Source organism: Heterodontus francisci, unplaced genomic scaffold, assembly GCF_036365525.1.
Source record: "Heterodontus francisci isolate sHetFra1 unplaced genomic scaffold, sHetFra1.hap1 HAP1_SCAFFOLD_499, whole genome shotgun sequence".
In the NCBI taxonomy this organism is placed as follows: domain Eukaryota; kingdom Metazoa; phylum Chordata; class Chondrichthyes; order Heterodontiformes; family Heterodontidae; genus Heterodontus; species Heterodontus francisci.
The window spans coordinates 338,508-354,809 of record NW_027142134.1 but is presented as its reverse complement, the minus strand read 5'-3'; the positions used below and the strand labels follow the sequence as shown (position 1 = coordinate 354,809).

General features: G+C 44.8%; 1 protein-coding gene across 1 annotated transcript; it reads right to left on the bottom strand.

The window, feature by feature from the left end:
- Positions 1-11,040: 11,040 nt before the first annotated feature.
- LOC137366662 (probable G-protein coupled receptor 139) lies at positions 11,041-15,962 on the bottom strand. The gene is made up of 2 exons (XM_068028342.1): positions 15,857-15,962; positions 11,041-11,939 (listed from the first exon to the last, which is right to left on the bottom strand). The coding sequence occupies exons 1-2, from the start codon at positions 15,960-15,962 to the stop codon at positions 11,041-11,043; spliced, it is 1,005 nt and encodes a 334-aa protein (XP_067884443.1).
- Between the last annotated feature and the right edge of the window lie 340 nt (positions 15,963-16,302).

Below are 16,302 nucleotides of genomic sequence, written 5' to 3'. Positions count from 1 at the left end.
TCTGCATGCAGTTCTCTTTCTGTGATCAGTCCACACTTTCTTCATTTCTCCCTCTGTCTTCATTACTCCATCTGCATTCAGTTCTCTTTCTGTGATCAGTCCACCCTTTCTTCATTTCACCCTCTGTCTTCATTCCTCCATCTGCATTCAGTTCTCTTTCTGTGATCAGTTCATCCTGTCATCAGTTCTCTCTCTGTCTTCATTACTACATCTGCATTCAGTTCTCTTTCTGTGGTCAGTCCACCCTTTCTTCATTTCACACTCTGTCTTCATTCCTCCAACTGCATTCAGTTCTCTTTCTGTGATCAGATCACCCTGCCTTCAGTTCTCCCTCTGACTTCAGCTCTCTCTCTGTCGACAGTCTCTTCTGACTTTATATCTCTCTGTGTCTTCAGTCCACCCTTTCTGCATTTCTCCCTCTGACTTGATTTCTCAATCTGCATTCAGTTCTCTTTCTGTGATCAGTCCACCCTTTCTTTATTTGTCCCTCTGTCTTCATTACTCCATCTGCATTCAGTTCTCTTTCTGTGATCAGTTCACCCTGCCTTCAGTTCACCCTCTGTCTTCTGTACTACATCTGCATTCAGTTCTCTTTCTGTGATCAGTCCACCCTTTCTTCATTTCTCCCCTGTCTTCATTACTCCATCTGCATTCAGTTCTCTTTCTGTGATCAGTCCACACTTTCTTCATTTCTCCCTCTGCCTTCATTACTCCATCTGCATTCAGTTCTCTTTCTGTGAATAGTCCACCCTTTTTTCATTTCACCCTCTGTCTTCATTACTCCATCTGCATTCAGTTCTCTTTCTGTGATCAATTCATCCTGTCTTCAGTTCTCTCTCTGTCTTCATTACTACATCTGCTTTCAGTTCTATTTCTGTGATCAGTTCATCCTGCCTTCAGTTCTCCCTCTGGCTTCAGCTCTCTCTCTGTCGTCAGTCTCCCTCTGACTTTATGTCTCTCTGTGTCTTCAGGCCAGCATTTCTTCATTTCTCACTCTGTCTTCATTACTCCATCGGCTTTCAGTTCTCTTTCTGTGATCAGTCCACCCTTTCTTCATTTCTCCCTCTGTCTTCATTACTCCATCTGCATTCTGTTCTCTTTCTGTGATCAGTTCACCCTGTCTTCATTTCTACCTCTGTCATCTTTACTCCATCTGCATTCAGTTCTCTTTCTGTGATCAGTTCACCCTGACTTCAGTTCTCTCTCTGATTTCAGTTCTCTCTCTGTCGATATTTCCCCTCTGACTTGAGATCTCTCTGTGACATCAGTCAACACTTTCTTCATTTCTCCCTCTGTCTTCATTACTCCATCTGCATTCAGTTCTCTTTCTGTGATCAGTCCACCCTTTCTTCATTTCTACCTCTGTCATCTTTACTCCATCTGCATTCAGTTCTCTTTCTGTGATCAGTTCACCCTGCCTTCAGATCTCCCACTGACTTCAGCTCTCTCTCTGTCGACAGTCTCCCTCTGACTTTAGATCTCTCTGTGTCTTCAGTCCACCCTTTCTTCATTACGCCCTCAGTCTTGATTTCTCAATCTGCATTCAGTTCCCTTTCTGTGATCAGACCACCCTTTCTTCATTTCTCCCTCTGTCTTCATTACTCCATCTGCATTCAGTTCTGTTTCTTTGATCAGTCCACCCTTTCTTCATTTCTCCCTCTGTCTTCATTACTCCATCTGTCTTCAGCTCTCTTTTTGTGATCCGTTCACCCTGCCCTCAGTTCTCCTGCTGACTTTAGTTCTCTCTGTCGACAGTCTCCCTCTGACTTTATATCTCTCTGTGTCTTCAGTCCACCCTTTCTTCAGTTCTCCCTCTGACATCAGCTCTGTCTCTGTCAATACTTTCCCTCTGACGTAAGATCTCTCCGTGTCTTCAGTCCAACCTTTCTTCATTTCTCCCTCCGTCTTCATTACTACATCGGCATTCAGTTCTCTTTCTGTGATCAGTTCACCCTGCCATCAGTTCTCCCTCTGACTTCAGCTCTCTCTCTGTCGACAGTCGCAATCTCACTTTAGATCTCTCTGTATCTTTAGACCACCCTTTCTTCATTTCTCCCTCTGTCTTCATTACTCCATCTGAATTCAGTTCTCTTTCTGTGATCAGTTCATTCTGTCTTCAGTTCTCTCTCTGTCTTCATTACTACATCTGCATTCAGTTCTCTTTCTGTGATCAGTCCACCCTTTCTTCATTTCACCCTCTGTCTTCATTACTCCATGTACATTCAATTCCCTTTCTGTGATCAGTTCATCCTGTCTTCAGTTCTCTCTCTGTCTTCAATACTACATCTGCATTCAGCTCTCTTTCTGTGATCAGTTCACCCTGCCTTCAGTTCTCCTTCTGACTTCAGCTCTCTCTCTGTCGACTGTCTCCCTCTGACTTTATATCTCACTGTGTCTTCAGTCCACCATTTCTTCATTTCTCCCTCTGTCTTCATTACTCCATCTGCATTCTGATCTCTTCCTGTTATCAGTCCACCCTTTCTTCATTTCTCCCTCTATCTTCATTACTCCATCTGCATGCTGTTCTCTTTCTGTGATCAGTCCACCCTTTCTTCAGTTCTCCCTCTGACTTCAGCTCTGTCTCTGTCAACACTTTCCCTCTGACTTAAGATCTCCCTGTGTCTTCAGTCCAACCGTTCTTCATTTCTCCCTTTGTCTTCGTTACTCCATCTGCATTCAGTTCACTTTCTGTGATCATTCTACCCTGTCTTCTTTTCTCCCTCTGTCTTCATTACTATATCTGCATTCAGTTCTCTTTCTGTGATCAGTTCACCCTGCCAACAATTCTCCCTCTGACACCAGCTCTCTCTTTGTCCAAAGTCGCAATCTCACTTTAGATCTCTCTGTGTCTTCAGTCCACCCTTTCTTCATTTCTCCCTCTGTTTTCATTGCTCCATCTGCATTCAGTTCTCTTTCTGTGATCAGTTCACCTTGTCTTCAGTTCTCTCTCTGACTTCAGTTCTCTCTCTGAAGACATTCTTCCTCTGACTTTATATCTCTCTGTGTCTTCAGTCCACCCTTTCTTCATTTCTCCCTCTGTCTTCATTACTCCATCTGCATTTAGTTCTCTTTCTGTGATCAGTTCACCCTGCCTTCCGTTCTCCCTCTGACTTCAGCTCTCTCTCTGTCTACAGTCTCCCTCTGACTTTATATCTCTCTGTGTCGTCAGCCCACCCTTTCTTCATTTCTCCCTCTGTCTTCATTACTCCATCGGCATTCTGTTCTCTTCCTGTAATCATTCCACCCTTTCTTCATTTCTCCCTCTGTCTTCATTACTCCATCTGCATTCTGTTCTCCTTCTGTGATCAGTTCACCCTGCCTTCATTTCTCCGTCTGACTTCAGCCATCTCTCTGTCGACAGTCTCCCTCTCACTTTAGATCTCTCTGTGTCTTCAGTCCACCCTTTCTTCATTTCGCCCTCTTTCTTGATTTCTCAATCTGCATTCAGTTCTCTTTCTGTGATCATTCCACCCTTTCTTCATTTTCCCTCTGTCTTCATTAGTCCATCTGCATTCTGTTCTCTTTCTGTGATCTGTTCACCCTGCCATCGGTTCTCGCTCTGACTTCAGATCTCTCTCTGTCGAAAGTCGCAATCTCACTTTAGATCTCTCTGTGTCTTCAGTCCACCCTTTCTTCATTTCTCCCTCTGTTTTCATTGCTCCATCTGCATTCAGTTCTCTTTCTGTGATCAGTTCACCCTGTCTTCATTTCTCCCTCTGTCATCTTTACTCCATCTGCATTCAGTTCTCTTTCTGTGATCAGTTCACCCTGTCTTCAGTTCTCTCTCTGACTTCAGTTCTCTCTCTGAAGACAGTCTTCCTCTGACTTTCTATCTCTCTGTGTATTGAGTGCACCCTTTCTTCATTTCTCCCTCTGTCTTCATTACTCCATCTGCATTCCGTTCTCTTTCTGTCATCAGTTCATCCTGTATTCAGTTCTCTCTCTCTGTCTTCATTACTACATCTGCATTCAGTTCTCTTTCTGTGATCAGTCCACCCTTTCTTCATTTCACCCTCTGTCTTCATTACTCCATCTGCATTCAGTTCTCTTTCTGTGATCAGTTCATCCTGTCTTCAGTTCTCTCTCTGTCTTCATTACTACATCTGCATTCAGTTCTCTTTCTGTGATCAGTTCACCCTGCCTTCAGTTCTCCCTCTGACTTCAGCTCTCTCTCCGTCGACATTCTCCCTCTGACTTTATATCTCTCTGTATCTTCAGTCCACCCTTTCTTCATTTCTCCCTCTGTCTTCATTACTCCATCTGCATTCTGTTCTCTTCCTGTAATCAGTTCACCCTTTCTTCATTTCTCCCTCTGTATTCATTACTCCATCTGCATTCTGATCTCTTTCTGTGATCAGTTCACCCTGCCTTCAGTTCTCCGTCTGACTTCAGCCATCTCTCTGTCGACAGTCTCCCTCTCACTTTAGATCTCTCTGTGTCTTCAGTCCACCCTTTCAGCATTACTCCATCTGTCTTCAGTTCTCATTTTGTGATCAGTTCGCCCTGCCTTCAGTTCTCCCTCTGACTTCAGTTCTCTCTGTCGACAGTCTCCCTCTGACTTTATATCTCTCTGTGTCTTCACTCCACCATTTCTTCAGTTCTCCCTTTGACTTCAGCTCGCTCTCTGTCAATACTTTCCCTCTGACTTAAGATCTCTCTGTGTCTTAAGTCCACCCTTTCTTCATTTCTCACTGTCTTCATTGCTCCATCTGCATTAAGATCTCTTTCTGTGATCAGTTCTCCCTGTCTTCAGTTCTCTCTCTGACTTCAGTTCTCTCTCTGTCGGCATTCTCCCTCTGACTTGAGATCTCTCTGTGTCTTTAGTCCACACTTTCTTCATTTCTCCCTCTGTCTTCATTGCTCCATCTGCATTCAGTTCTCTTTCTTAAATCATTCCACCCTTTCTTCATTTCTCCCATGTCTTCATTACTCCATCTGCATTCTGTTCTCTTCCTGCAATCAGTCCACCCTTTCTTCATTTCTCCCTCTGTCTTCATTACTCCATCTGTCTTCAGTTCTCTTTTTGTCATCAGTTCACCCTGTCTTCAGTTCTCCCTCTGACTTCACTTCTCTCTCTGTCTTCAGTTCTCCCTCTGACTTTTGATCTCTCTGCGTCTTCAGTCCACCCTTTCTTCATTTCTCCCTCTGTCTTCATTGCTCCATCTGCGTTCAGTTCTCTATCTGTGATCTGTCCACCCTTTCTTCATTTCTCCCTCTATCTTCATTACTCCATCTGTCTTCAGTTCTCTTTCTGTGATCAGTTCACCGTGTCTTCAGTTCTCCCTCTGACTTCAGTTCTCTCTGTCGACAGTCTCCCTCTGACTTTAGATCTCTCTGTGTCTTCAGTTCACCCTTTCTTCATTTCTCCCTCTGTCTTCATTACTCCATCTGTCTTCAGTTCTCTTTTTGTGATCAGTTCACCCTGTCTTCAGTTGTCCCTCTGACTTCACTTCTCTCTCTGTCTTCTGTTCTCCCTCTGACTTTAGATCTCTTTTTGTCTTCAGTCCACCCTTTCTTCATTTTTCCCTCTGTCTTCATTCCTCCATCTGCATTCAATTCTCTTTCTGTGATCAGTTCACCCTGTCTTCAGTTCTCCCTCTGACTTCAGCTCTCTCTCCGTCGACAATCTCCCTCTGACTTGTGACCTCTCTGTGTCTTCAATCCACCCTTTCTTCATTTCTCCCTCTGTCTTCATTACTCCATCTGTCTTCAGTTCTCTTTCTGTGATCAGTTCATCCTGTCTTCAGTTCTCCCTCTGAATTCATTTCTCTCTCTGTCTTCAGTTCTCTCTCTGTCTCTGTTCTCCCTTTATCCTCAGTGCTTCCTCTTTCTTCATTCAGCATTTAATATGTATGGTATTAAGCTAGCACTAGGGACCATGCAGTTAATTATCACAATTTAGTAAGGATTTAATAAGTATTTATTTATTTTAAATTAATTTATTAATTAGTGCTTGAAATGTCAATTGGAGGGGTGAATTGCTTCACCTGTAAGATGTTGGAAGTCCATGACGCATCCAGCGTTCCAGACGACTGCGTCTGCAGGAAGTGCACCCAGTTGCAGCTCCTCACATACCGCATGGATCCGTTGGAGCGGCCACTGGATACACTTAGGCGCATGCAGGTTGCGGAAAGCGTCACAGACAGGAGTTTTAGAGAAGTGGTTACACCCAAGGTGCAGGCAGATAGATGGGTGACCGCGAGGACGGGCAGGCAGTCAGTGCAGGAATCCCCTGTGGCTATCTCCCTCTCTAACAAGTATACCGTTTTGGATACAGTTGGGGGGATGGCCTATCAGGGGAACACAGCAGCAGCCAGAGCAGTGGCACCACAGCTGGCACTGTTGTTCAGCAAGGAGGGACAAATCGCAGAAGAGCAATAGTTATAGGGGACTCTATAGTCAGTGGCACAAATAGGCGCTTCTGTGGACGTGAAAGAGACTCCAGGATGGCATGCTGCCTCCCTGGTGCCAGGGTCAAGGATGTCTCTGAACGGACAGGGGGTATTCTGAAAGGGGAGGGTGAACAGCCAGAGGTTGTGTTACACATCGGTACCAATGACATCGGCAGGAAGAGTGACGATGTCCTGCAGGGGGAGTTTAGAGAGTTAGGTAGAAAGTTAAGAGACAGGACCTCTAGCGTTGTAGTCTCGGGATTGCTCCCTGTGCCATGTGCCAGTGAGGCTAGAAACAGGAGGGTAATGCAGCTAAACACATGGCTGAACAGCCGGTGTAGAAGGGAGGGTTTCAGATATCTGGACCATTGGGATCTCTTCAGGGACAGATGGGACCTGTACAAGAAGGACGGGTTGCATCTAAACTGGAGGGGCACAAATATCCTGGTTGTGAGGTTTGTTAGCGTCACTTGGAAGGGTTTCAACTAGTGTGGTGGGGGGTGGGAACCAGAGCAGTGGTACAGCAAGTGAACTAAATGAAGGGAAACTAGGAAATAAGCCCAGTAAGACTGAGAGGAAGAGCAGGTGTTGATGTTGTGGAGCACAGCGGGACTGGTGGTCTGAAGTGCATTTGTTTCAATGTGAGAAGTATAACAGGTAAGGTAGATGAACTTAGAGCTTGGATTAGTACTTGGAACCATGATGTTGTTGCTATTACAGAGACTAAGTTTAGGGCAGGACAGGATTGGAAGCTAAATGTTCCAGGATTTGGAAGCTTCAGGCGGGATAGAGGGGGATGTAAAAGGGGTGGGGGTGTTGCATCACTTGCTAAGAACAATATCACAGCTGTACTGCAGGAGGACACCTCGGAGGGGTCGTGCAGGGAGGCAAACAAGCGTGAAGCTCAGGAATAGGAAGGGTGCAGTCACGATGTTGGGGGATTATGACAGGCCTCCCAACAGCCAGCAGGAGGTAGAGGAGCAGATATGTAGACATATTTTGGAAAGATGTAAAGGTAACAGGGTTGTCGTGGTGGGTGATTTTTACTTTCCCTATATTGACTGGGACTCACTTAGTGCTAGGGGCTTGGATGGGGCAGAATTTGTGAGGAGCCGCCAGGAGGGCTTCTTGAAACAATATGTAGATAGTCCAACTTGTGATGGGGCCGTACTGGACCTGGTATTGGGGAATGAGCCCGGCCAGGTGGTTGAAGATTCAGTAGGGGGGCATTTCGGAACAGTGGCCATAAATCCGTCAGTTTTAAGGTACATGTGGATAATGATAAGAGTAGTCCTCGGGTGAAAGTGCTAACTTGGGGTAGGCTAATTATAACAATATAAAATACATGGACAGGATGGGAGTAGAGGGATACGGCCCCCCGAAGTGAAGCAGGTTTTAGTTTAGGCAGGCGAAAAGATGGGTGCAGGCTTGCAGGTCCAAATGGCCGGTTCCTGTGCTGTACTGTTCTTTGTTCTTTGTTCTTTGCATTAGGCAGGAACTGAAGAATTTAGATTGGGGGCGGCTGTTTGAGGGTAAATCAACATCTGACATGTGGGTATCTTTCAAACGTCAGTTGATTAGAATACAGGACCAGCATGTTCCTGTGAGGAAGAAGGATAAGTTTGGCAAGTTTCGGGAATCTTGGATAACGCGGGATATTGTTAGCCTTGTCAAAAAGCAAAAGGAAGTATTCGTAAGTGCTGGAAGGCTAGGAACAGACGAATCCCTTGAGGAATATAAAGACAGTAGAAATGAACTTAAGCAAGGCGTCAGGAGGGCTAAAAGGAGTCATGAAAAGTCATTGGCCAACAGGTTCAAGGAAAACCCCAAGGCTGCTTATACGTATATAAAGAGCAAGAGGGTAACTAGGGAAAGGGTTGGCCCACTCAAGGACAGAGAAGGGAATCTATGTGTGGAGCCAGAGGAAATGGGCGAGGTAATAAATGAGTACTTTGTATCAGTATTTACCAAAGAGAAGGACTTGGTGGACGATGAGCCAAGGGAAGGGAGTGTAGATAGTCTTAAACATCTCCTTATGAAAGAGGAGGAGGTGTTGGGTGTCTTGCAAAGCATTAAGGTAGATAAGTCCCCAGGGCCTGATGGGAACTACCCCAGAATACTGAGGGAGGCAAGGGAAGAAATTGCTGGGGCCTTGACAGAAATCTTTGCATCCTCATTGGCTACAGGTGAAGTCCCAGAGGAGTGGAGAATAGCCAATGTTGTGCCTTTGTTTAAGAAGGGTAGCAAGGATAATCCAGGAAATTATAGGCCGGTGAGCCTTACGTCAGTGGCAGGGAAATTATTAGAGAGGATTCTTCGGGATAGGATTTACTCCCATTTGGAAACAAATGGATTTAGAGCGAGAGGCAGCATGGTTTTGTAAAGGGGAGGTCGTGTCTTACTAATTTGATTGATTTTTTTGAGGAAGTGACAAAGATTATTGATGAAGGAAGGGCAGTGGATGTTATCTATATGGACTTCAGTAAAGCCTTTGACAAGGTCCCTCATGGCAGACTGGGACAAATGGTGAAGGCACATGGGATCAGAGGTGAGCTGGCAAGATGGACACAGAATTGGCTCAGTCATAGAAGACAGAGGGTAGCAGTGGAGGGTGCTTTTCTGAATGGAGGGATGTGACTAGTGGTGTGCCGCAGGGATCAGTGCTGGGACCTTTGCTGTTTGTGGTATATATAAATGATTTGGAGGAAAATGTAGCTGGTCAGATTAGTAAGATTTGTGGACGACACAAATGTTGGTACAGTTGAGGATAGTGTTGAGGATTGTCAGAGGATACAGCAGGATATAGATCGGTTGGAGACTTGGGCAGAGAAATGACAGATGGAGTTTAATCCTGACAAATGTGAAGTAATGCATTTTGGAAGGTCTAATGCAGGTGGGAGGTATACAGTAAATGGCAGAACCCTTAGGAGTATTGACAGGCAGAGGGATCTGGGCGTACAGGTCCACAGGTCACTGAAAGTGGCAACGCAGGTGGATAAGGTAGTCAAGAAGGCATTCGGTTGGCTAATCTCGGATTGTTTTCACTTGAACGACAGATGTGGAGGGGCGACATGATCGAGGTTTGCAAAGTTATGTGTGGATAGTCAGAAGCTTTTTCCCAGGGTGGAAGAGTCAGTTACTAGGGGACATAGGTTTAAGGTGAGAGGGGCAAAGTTTAGAGGGGATGTGCGAGGCAAGTTCTTTACACAGAGTGTGGTTAGTGCCTGGAACTTGCTGCCGGGGGCGATGGTGAAAGCAGGTACGATAGCAACGTTTCAGAGGCATCTTGACAAATACATGAATAGGATGGGAATAAAGGGATACGGTCCCCGGAGGTGCAGAAGATTATAGTTTAGGCAGGCATTAAGATCGGCGCAGGCTTGGAGGGCCGAATGGCCCATTCCTGTGCTGTACTGTTCTTTGTTATTTGTTCAAATTTGCCGCAGCAAATATCCATAAAATGGCCACAAATATCCTTTAAATGCACAAAGCAAACTTTACTTAAAGCTGCCATTGCTAAAATCACTTAAATGATAATCGCTAAAAACAATTATTGAACGTAGCATTTTAAGAGATATTTTCTGTGACCATTTTAATTGATATAAGTTGTTTTCATTGTAAGTGTTATTTGCTGTGTTTAGTTCGCATTTTTAGAGATAATTGTTGTCACTTTTTTGTGATATTTACGGTTACTTGTTTAAATGATATTTGCTTTGAACATTTCCAGAGATATTTTGTGTGACCATTTTGATTGATATATGTTGTGTTCATCGTAAGTGATATTTGCTGTAAACATTTTAAGTGATATTTCCTATGGCTACTCCATGCGATATTTGTTATGCCCAGTTAAGTGTTATTCATTTTGACCATTTTAAGTGATCTATTCTCTGTTCATTTTAAGGGATATTTGTGATCATTTTGTGCAACATTTGCTGTGACCATTGTAAGTGATATTTGACCATTTTAAATAATAGTTGCTGTGACTTTTCTTCAGGGCATTTACCGTCTCCTGTTTAATGAATATTTGTGACCATTAAACGAGATAGTTATTGCAATCATTTCAAACAATATTTGCTCTGCACATTTTAAGTGATATTTGCTGCGACAATTTTGATTGACATTTGTTTGGAAAATTTTAATTGATATTTGTTTTGACCGTTGTATTCAGTGCTTGTGATATTTGCTTTGAATATTTTAAGCGATATTTCCTGTGACCATTTAAAATTACATTTTCTGTGGCGAATCAATGTGATATTTCCTGCGTCCATTTAGTGTTTTTCGTTTTTATCATTTCAGTGATATTCGCAATGGCAGTTTTAAGTGATGTTTGCTTTATCCATTGAAAGGATATTTGTGAGTACTTTACGGGATATTTGCTGTGAAAACTTTGAGTGCTATTTTCTGTGATCATTTCAAGTAATATTTGCTGCAACCTGTTTAAATAATATTTATTGTGACCATTTTAAGTGATATTTGATACGATCAGTTTAAGTGATTTTTCTTTGGTCATTTTATGCTGACGACAGACGACAGATTCCGAATTCACAGCAGCAATTTACGATATCGCTAAGCTAGTGATGGAGCATTGGCTGAGCATAAAATGAGGTGGGCTAGATTTCTGATGCTCGAAATGCTTCAGTTTTTCACATTATTTCATGAATCTAACAATTACAGCAAAGGCATATTTCACCACATTCTTCAACTGCTCCCGAAACTTAGTCTGCGCCACTGCATAAATACAAGTGTTTGTGCAGCAACTCAGGAGCTGAAGCATGACTCCCATTTGTTGTACATAAAAAGGTATATATACAGACTGATCTCCCATACTCCACATTCGGATCCATATAGAATACACCATAAACATTGCCCACAACAGTATGAAATTCCCCGAGATGGCAAACAATAAAATGATAGACTTCCTTCGGCTCTCCATCTCTGGGTCTCTGGGACTGTACCCATTGTTGTGGCTCCGAAGTCTCCAGCGGGCTCTACTGGTCACTAAAATGCATTTGACAGTTAAAGAATTGAGCAGTAGAACGAGGACAAATGGAACACATGGGGTTAGAATGTGGTGAAGTGTCTCAATTATCGCCCACATCCGGGATTGTGCAACCTCTTGTGTTACAAAACAAAACCATGGAAGGATCATCATCATATATTCATTCCTGAACATAAAGTACCAGAAAATATTCTTTAAACAGCTCAGCACAGTCACTGTTCCCAGAACCACAGGCGCCGTTTTCTCGTTGCAATATTTACTTTTCAGCTTCTGGCAACAAATGACCACAAATCGATCAAAGGTGAAAGTGACGGTGAACCAGACAGAACAGTCTGTGGCTGCATAAAGCAGGACGGCGTGAATATTACATACACGGAGGTTCCACATGAAAAGAAGCTGTTCCCGAAAGACAATTGGAATCTGCCTCAGCATCAGGTCAAGGATGATGACCAGTAGATCTGCCGCTGCCATGGCCACCAGGTATTGAGTGACACATTTGGAGAGACCACACTTTTTCCGAGACAGGACCACAATTGTCACCAAATTAACTGTGAGGAACAGAAATAAACAGGAAATTATACATCACTCTGAGCAAAGCTATTAGTTTGACTGAACAGTGAGAACGATTTGCAACTGTATATCCAGTGATGTACTGAAATGTACAAACTAAACTCAAAGTGTACAAAGCTGTAGTCCTCATCACCCTTCGGTATGATGGCGAGTCATGGGTCCCAGATGGCCATCATGTACGCCTTCTAGAGCGCTTCCATCAGCGCTGGCTCTGCATCATCAAGACACACTGGCAGGACCAGATCACATGCATTGAAGTCCTGGAAATAGCAAACATCACCAGCATTGAGGCCATTCTCCGGCAAAACCACTACGTTGGGTGGGTCACATTGCCCAGACGGTCAACAGTTGCCTGACCAAGATCGTGTTGCACGGATAACTGACCACTGGTAAACGGAACAGAGGAGCCTCATGTAAATGTTTCAAGGATACCCTGAACAAGTGTGTGTGCTACACCGACCATCAGCAGTGGAAAGGGCAGGCCATAGATCGTGATGCCTGGATATGCTGCACTGGGTGTGTTACAAGAGTACATCCATTTTTTGGTGTGAAATATGTTTCAAGGACTTACATTTGAATTATTAACATTGATTCATTATGAATCTTGAAGAGATGCTGAACTTTGTGGGTTTTTAAAAAAATAAGTCACCAGAAGCTTCCTGGATTTGGCTTGTAAATAATTCTTAATGTAAAGCACTAGTCTGTGGATAATCACACAAAAGACATTGCTTTTAATTTGGGGAGATGTTTACGAAGAAGTGATAGGTCCTGATTCATTCAGGTCCAGAGGCTTCACTTAGGAACATAGGAGTAGGAGTAGACTGTTCATCCGATTGAAACTGCCCCGACATTCAATGTAATCATGGCTCATCACCCCCTTTGTTGTTGCATCTCTGTTTAAAAAGGCAGCGAAGGATAGACCAAATAATTACAGGCCAGTCAGTCTAACCTCAGTAGTGCGCAAATTATTGGAATCTATTCTGCGCGACAGGATAAACTGTCACTTCGAAAGGTGCAGGTTAATTAAGGATTGTTTTTTTATATTCATTCAAGGGATGTGGGCGTCACTAGCTATGCCAGCATTTATTGACCATCCCTAATTGCCCTTCAGAAGGTGGTGGTGAGCTGCCTTCTTGAATCGCTGCAGTCCATTTGGGGTAGGTACATCCACAGTTCTGTTAGGAAGGGAGTTCTAGGATTTTGACCAAGCGACAGTGAAGGAACTGTGATATCGTTCCAAGTCAGGATGGTGTGTGACTTGGAGGGTAACTTTCAGGTGGTGGTGTTCCCATGTATTTGTTGCTCTTGTCCTTCTAGTTGGAAGTGGTCGCGGGTTTGGAAGGTGCTGTCTAAGGAGCCTTGGTGCATTGCTGCAGTGCATCTTGTAGATGGTACACAATGCTGCCACTGTGGGTCGGTGGTTAAGGGAGTGAATGTTTGTAGATGGTGTGTCAATCAAGTGGGCTGCTTTGTCCTGGATGGTGTCGAGCTTCTTGAATGTTGTTGAAGTTGCACCCATCCAGGCAAGTGGAGAGCATTCCATCACACTCCTGACTTATACTTTGCAAATGGTAGACAGGCTATGGGGAGTCAGGAGGTGAGTTACTCACCTCAGGATTCCCAGCATCTGACCTGCTCTTGTAGCCAAGGTATTTATATGGCTGGTCCAGTTCAGTTTCTGGTCAATGGTAGCCCATAGGATGTTGATAGTGGGGGATTCAGCGATGGTAATGCCGTTGAATGTCAAGGGGCGATGGTTGGATTTTCTCTTGTTTGAGATGGCCATTGCCTGGCACTTGTGTGGTGTCTATGTAACTTGTCACTTATCAGCCCAAGCCTGGATATTGTCCAGGTCTTGCTGCATTTCTGCACGGACTGCTTCAGTATCTGAGGAGTCACGAATGGTGCTGAACATTGTGCAATCATCAGCGAACATCCCCACTTCTGACCTGATGATTGAAGGAAGGTCATTGATGAAGCAGCCAAAGATAGTTGGGCCTAGGACACTACCCTGAGGAACTCCTGCAGTGATGACCTGGAGCTTGACCTCCAACAACCACAGCCATCTTACTTTGCGCTCGGTATCACTCCAGCCAGCGGAGGGTTTTCCCCCTGATTCCCATTGACCTCTGTTTTGCTAGGGCTCCTTGATGGCGTACTCGGTCAAATGCTGCCTTGATGTCAAGGGCAGTCAATCTCACCGGACCTCTTGAGTTCAGCTCTTTTCTCCATGTTTGAACCAAGGCTGTGATGAGATCAGGAGTTGAGTGGCCCTGGCGGAATCCAAACTGAGCGTCACTGAGCAGGTTATTGCTAAGCAAATGTCGCCTGACGGCTCTGTTGATGACATCTTCCAACACTTTACTGATGATTGAGAGTAGGCTGATGGGGCGGTAATTGGCCGGGTTGGACTTGTCCTCCTTTTGGTGTACAGGACAGACCTGGGCAATTTTCCACATTGCAGGGTAGATGCCAGTGTTGGAGCTGCACTGGAACAGCTTGGCTAGGGGTCCGGCAAGTTCTGGAGCACAGGTCTTCAGTACTATTGCCGGAATATTGTCAAGGCCCACAGCTCTTGCAGTGTCCAGTGCCTTCAGTCGTTTCTTGATATCACGTGGAGTGAATCGAATTGGCTGAAGTCTGGCATCTGTGATGCTGGGGACTTCAGGCGGAGGCTGAGATGGATCATCCACTCGGCACATCTGGCTGAAGATTGTTGAAAATGCTTCAGCCTTATCTTTCGCACTGATGCGCTGGGCTCCCACATCATTGAGGATGGGGATATTTGTGAAGCCACCTCCTCCAGTTAGTTGTTTAATTGTCCACCACAATTCTCGACTGTATGTGGCAGGACTGCAGAGCTTAGATCTGATCCGTTGCTTATGGGATCGCTTAGCTCTTTCTATCGCATGCTGTTAAGCAGTTTGGCATGCAAGTAGTCCTGGGTTGCAGCTTCACCAGGTTGACACCTCATTTTGAGGTATGCCTGGTGCTGCTCCTGGCATGCCCTCTTGCACTCTTCATTGAACCAGGATTGGTCTGCTGGCTTGATGGAAATGCTAGAGTGGGGGATATGCCGGGCCATGAGGTTACAGATTGTGGATGAGTACAATTCTGCTGCTGCTGATGGCCCACAGCGCCTCATGGATGCTCAGTTTTGCATTGCTATATAGGTTCGAAATCTATCCCATTTAGCACGGTGATAGTGCCACACAACACGATGGACGGTATCCTCAATGTGAAGGCGGGACTTCGTCTGCACAAGGACTTGCGGTGGTCACTCAAAGAACAAAGAACAGTACAGCACAGGAACAGGCCATTCGGCCATTCAAGCTTGCGCTGATCTTGATGCCTGCCAAAATTAAACCTTCTGCACTTCCGGGGAACGTATCCCTTTATTCCCATCCTAGTCATGTATTTGTCAAGATGCCTCTTAAACGTCGCTATCCTACGTGCTTCCACCACCTCCCCCGGCAGCAGGTTCCAGGCACTCACCACCCTCTGAGTAAAGAACTTGCCTCGCACATCACCTCTAAACTTTGCCCCTCTCACCTTAAACCTATGTCCCCGAGTAACTGACACTTCCACCCTGGGACAAAGCTTCTGACTATCCACTCTGTCCATGCCGCTCATAGCTTTGTAAACTTCTGTCATGTCGCCGCTCCACCTCTGTCGTTCCAGTGAAAACAATCCGAGTTTATTCAACCTCTCCTCATAGCTAATGCCCTCCAGACCAGGCAACATCCTGGTAAAACTCTTCTGTACCCTCTCCAAAGCCTCCATGTCCTTCTGGTAGTGTGGCGACCAGAATTGCACGCAATATTCCAAGAGTGGCCTCAATAAGTTCTGTACAGCTGCAGCATGACTTGTCAATATTTATACTCTATGCCCCGACCGATGAAGGCAAGCATGGCGTATGCCTTCTTGACTACCTTATCCACCTGCATTGCCACTTTCAGTGACCTGTGGAACTGTGCGCCCAGATCCCTCAGCCTGTCCATACTCCTAAGGGTGCTGCCATTTATTGTATACTTCACACCTGCATTAGACCTTCCAAAATGCATTACCTCACATTTGCCAAGATTAAACTCCATCTGCCATTTCTCTGCCCAAGTCTCCAATCGATCTATATCCTGCTGCATCCTTTGACTATCCTCATCACTATCCACAACTGCACCAAGCTTTGTGTCATCCACAAACTTACTAATCAGACTAGCAACATTTTCCTCCAAATCATTTATATATACTACAAAGAGCAAAACTTTCAGCACAGTTCCCTGTGGAACGCAAGTAGTCACATCCCTCCATTCAGAAAAGCACCCTTCCACTGCTGCACTCTGT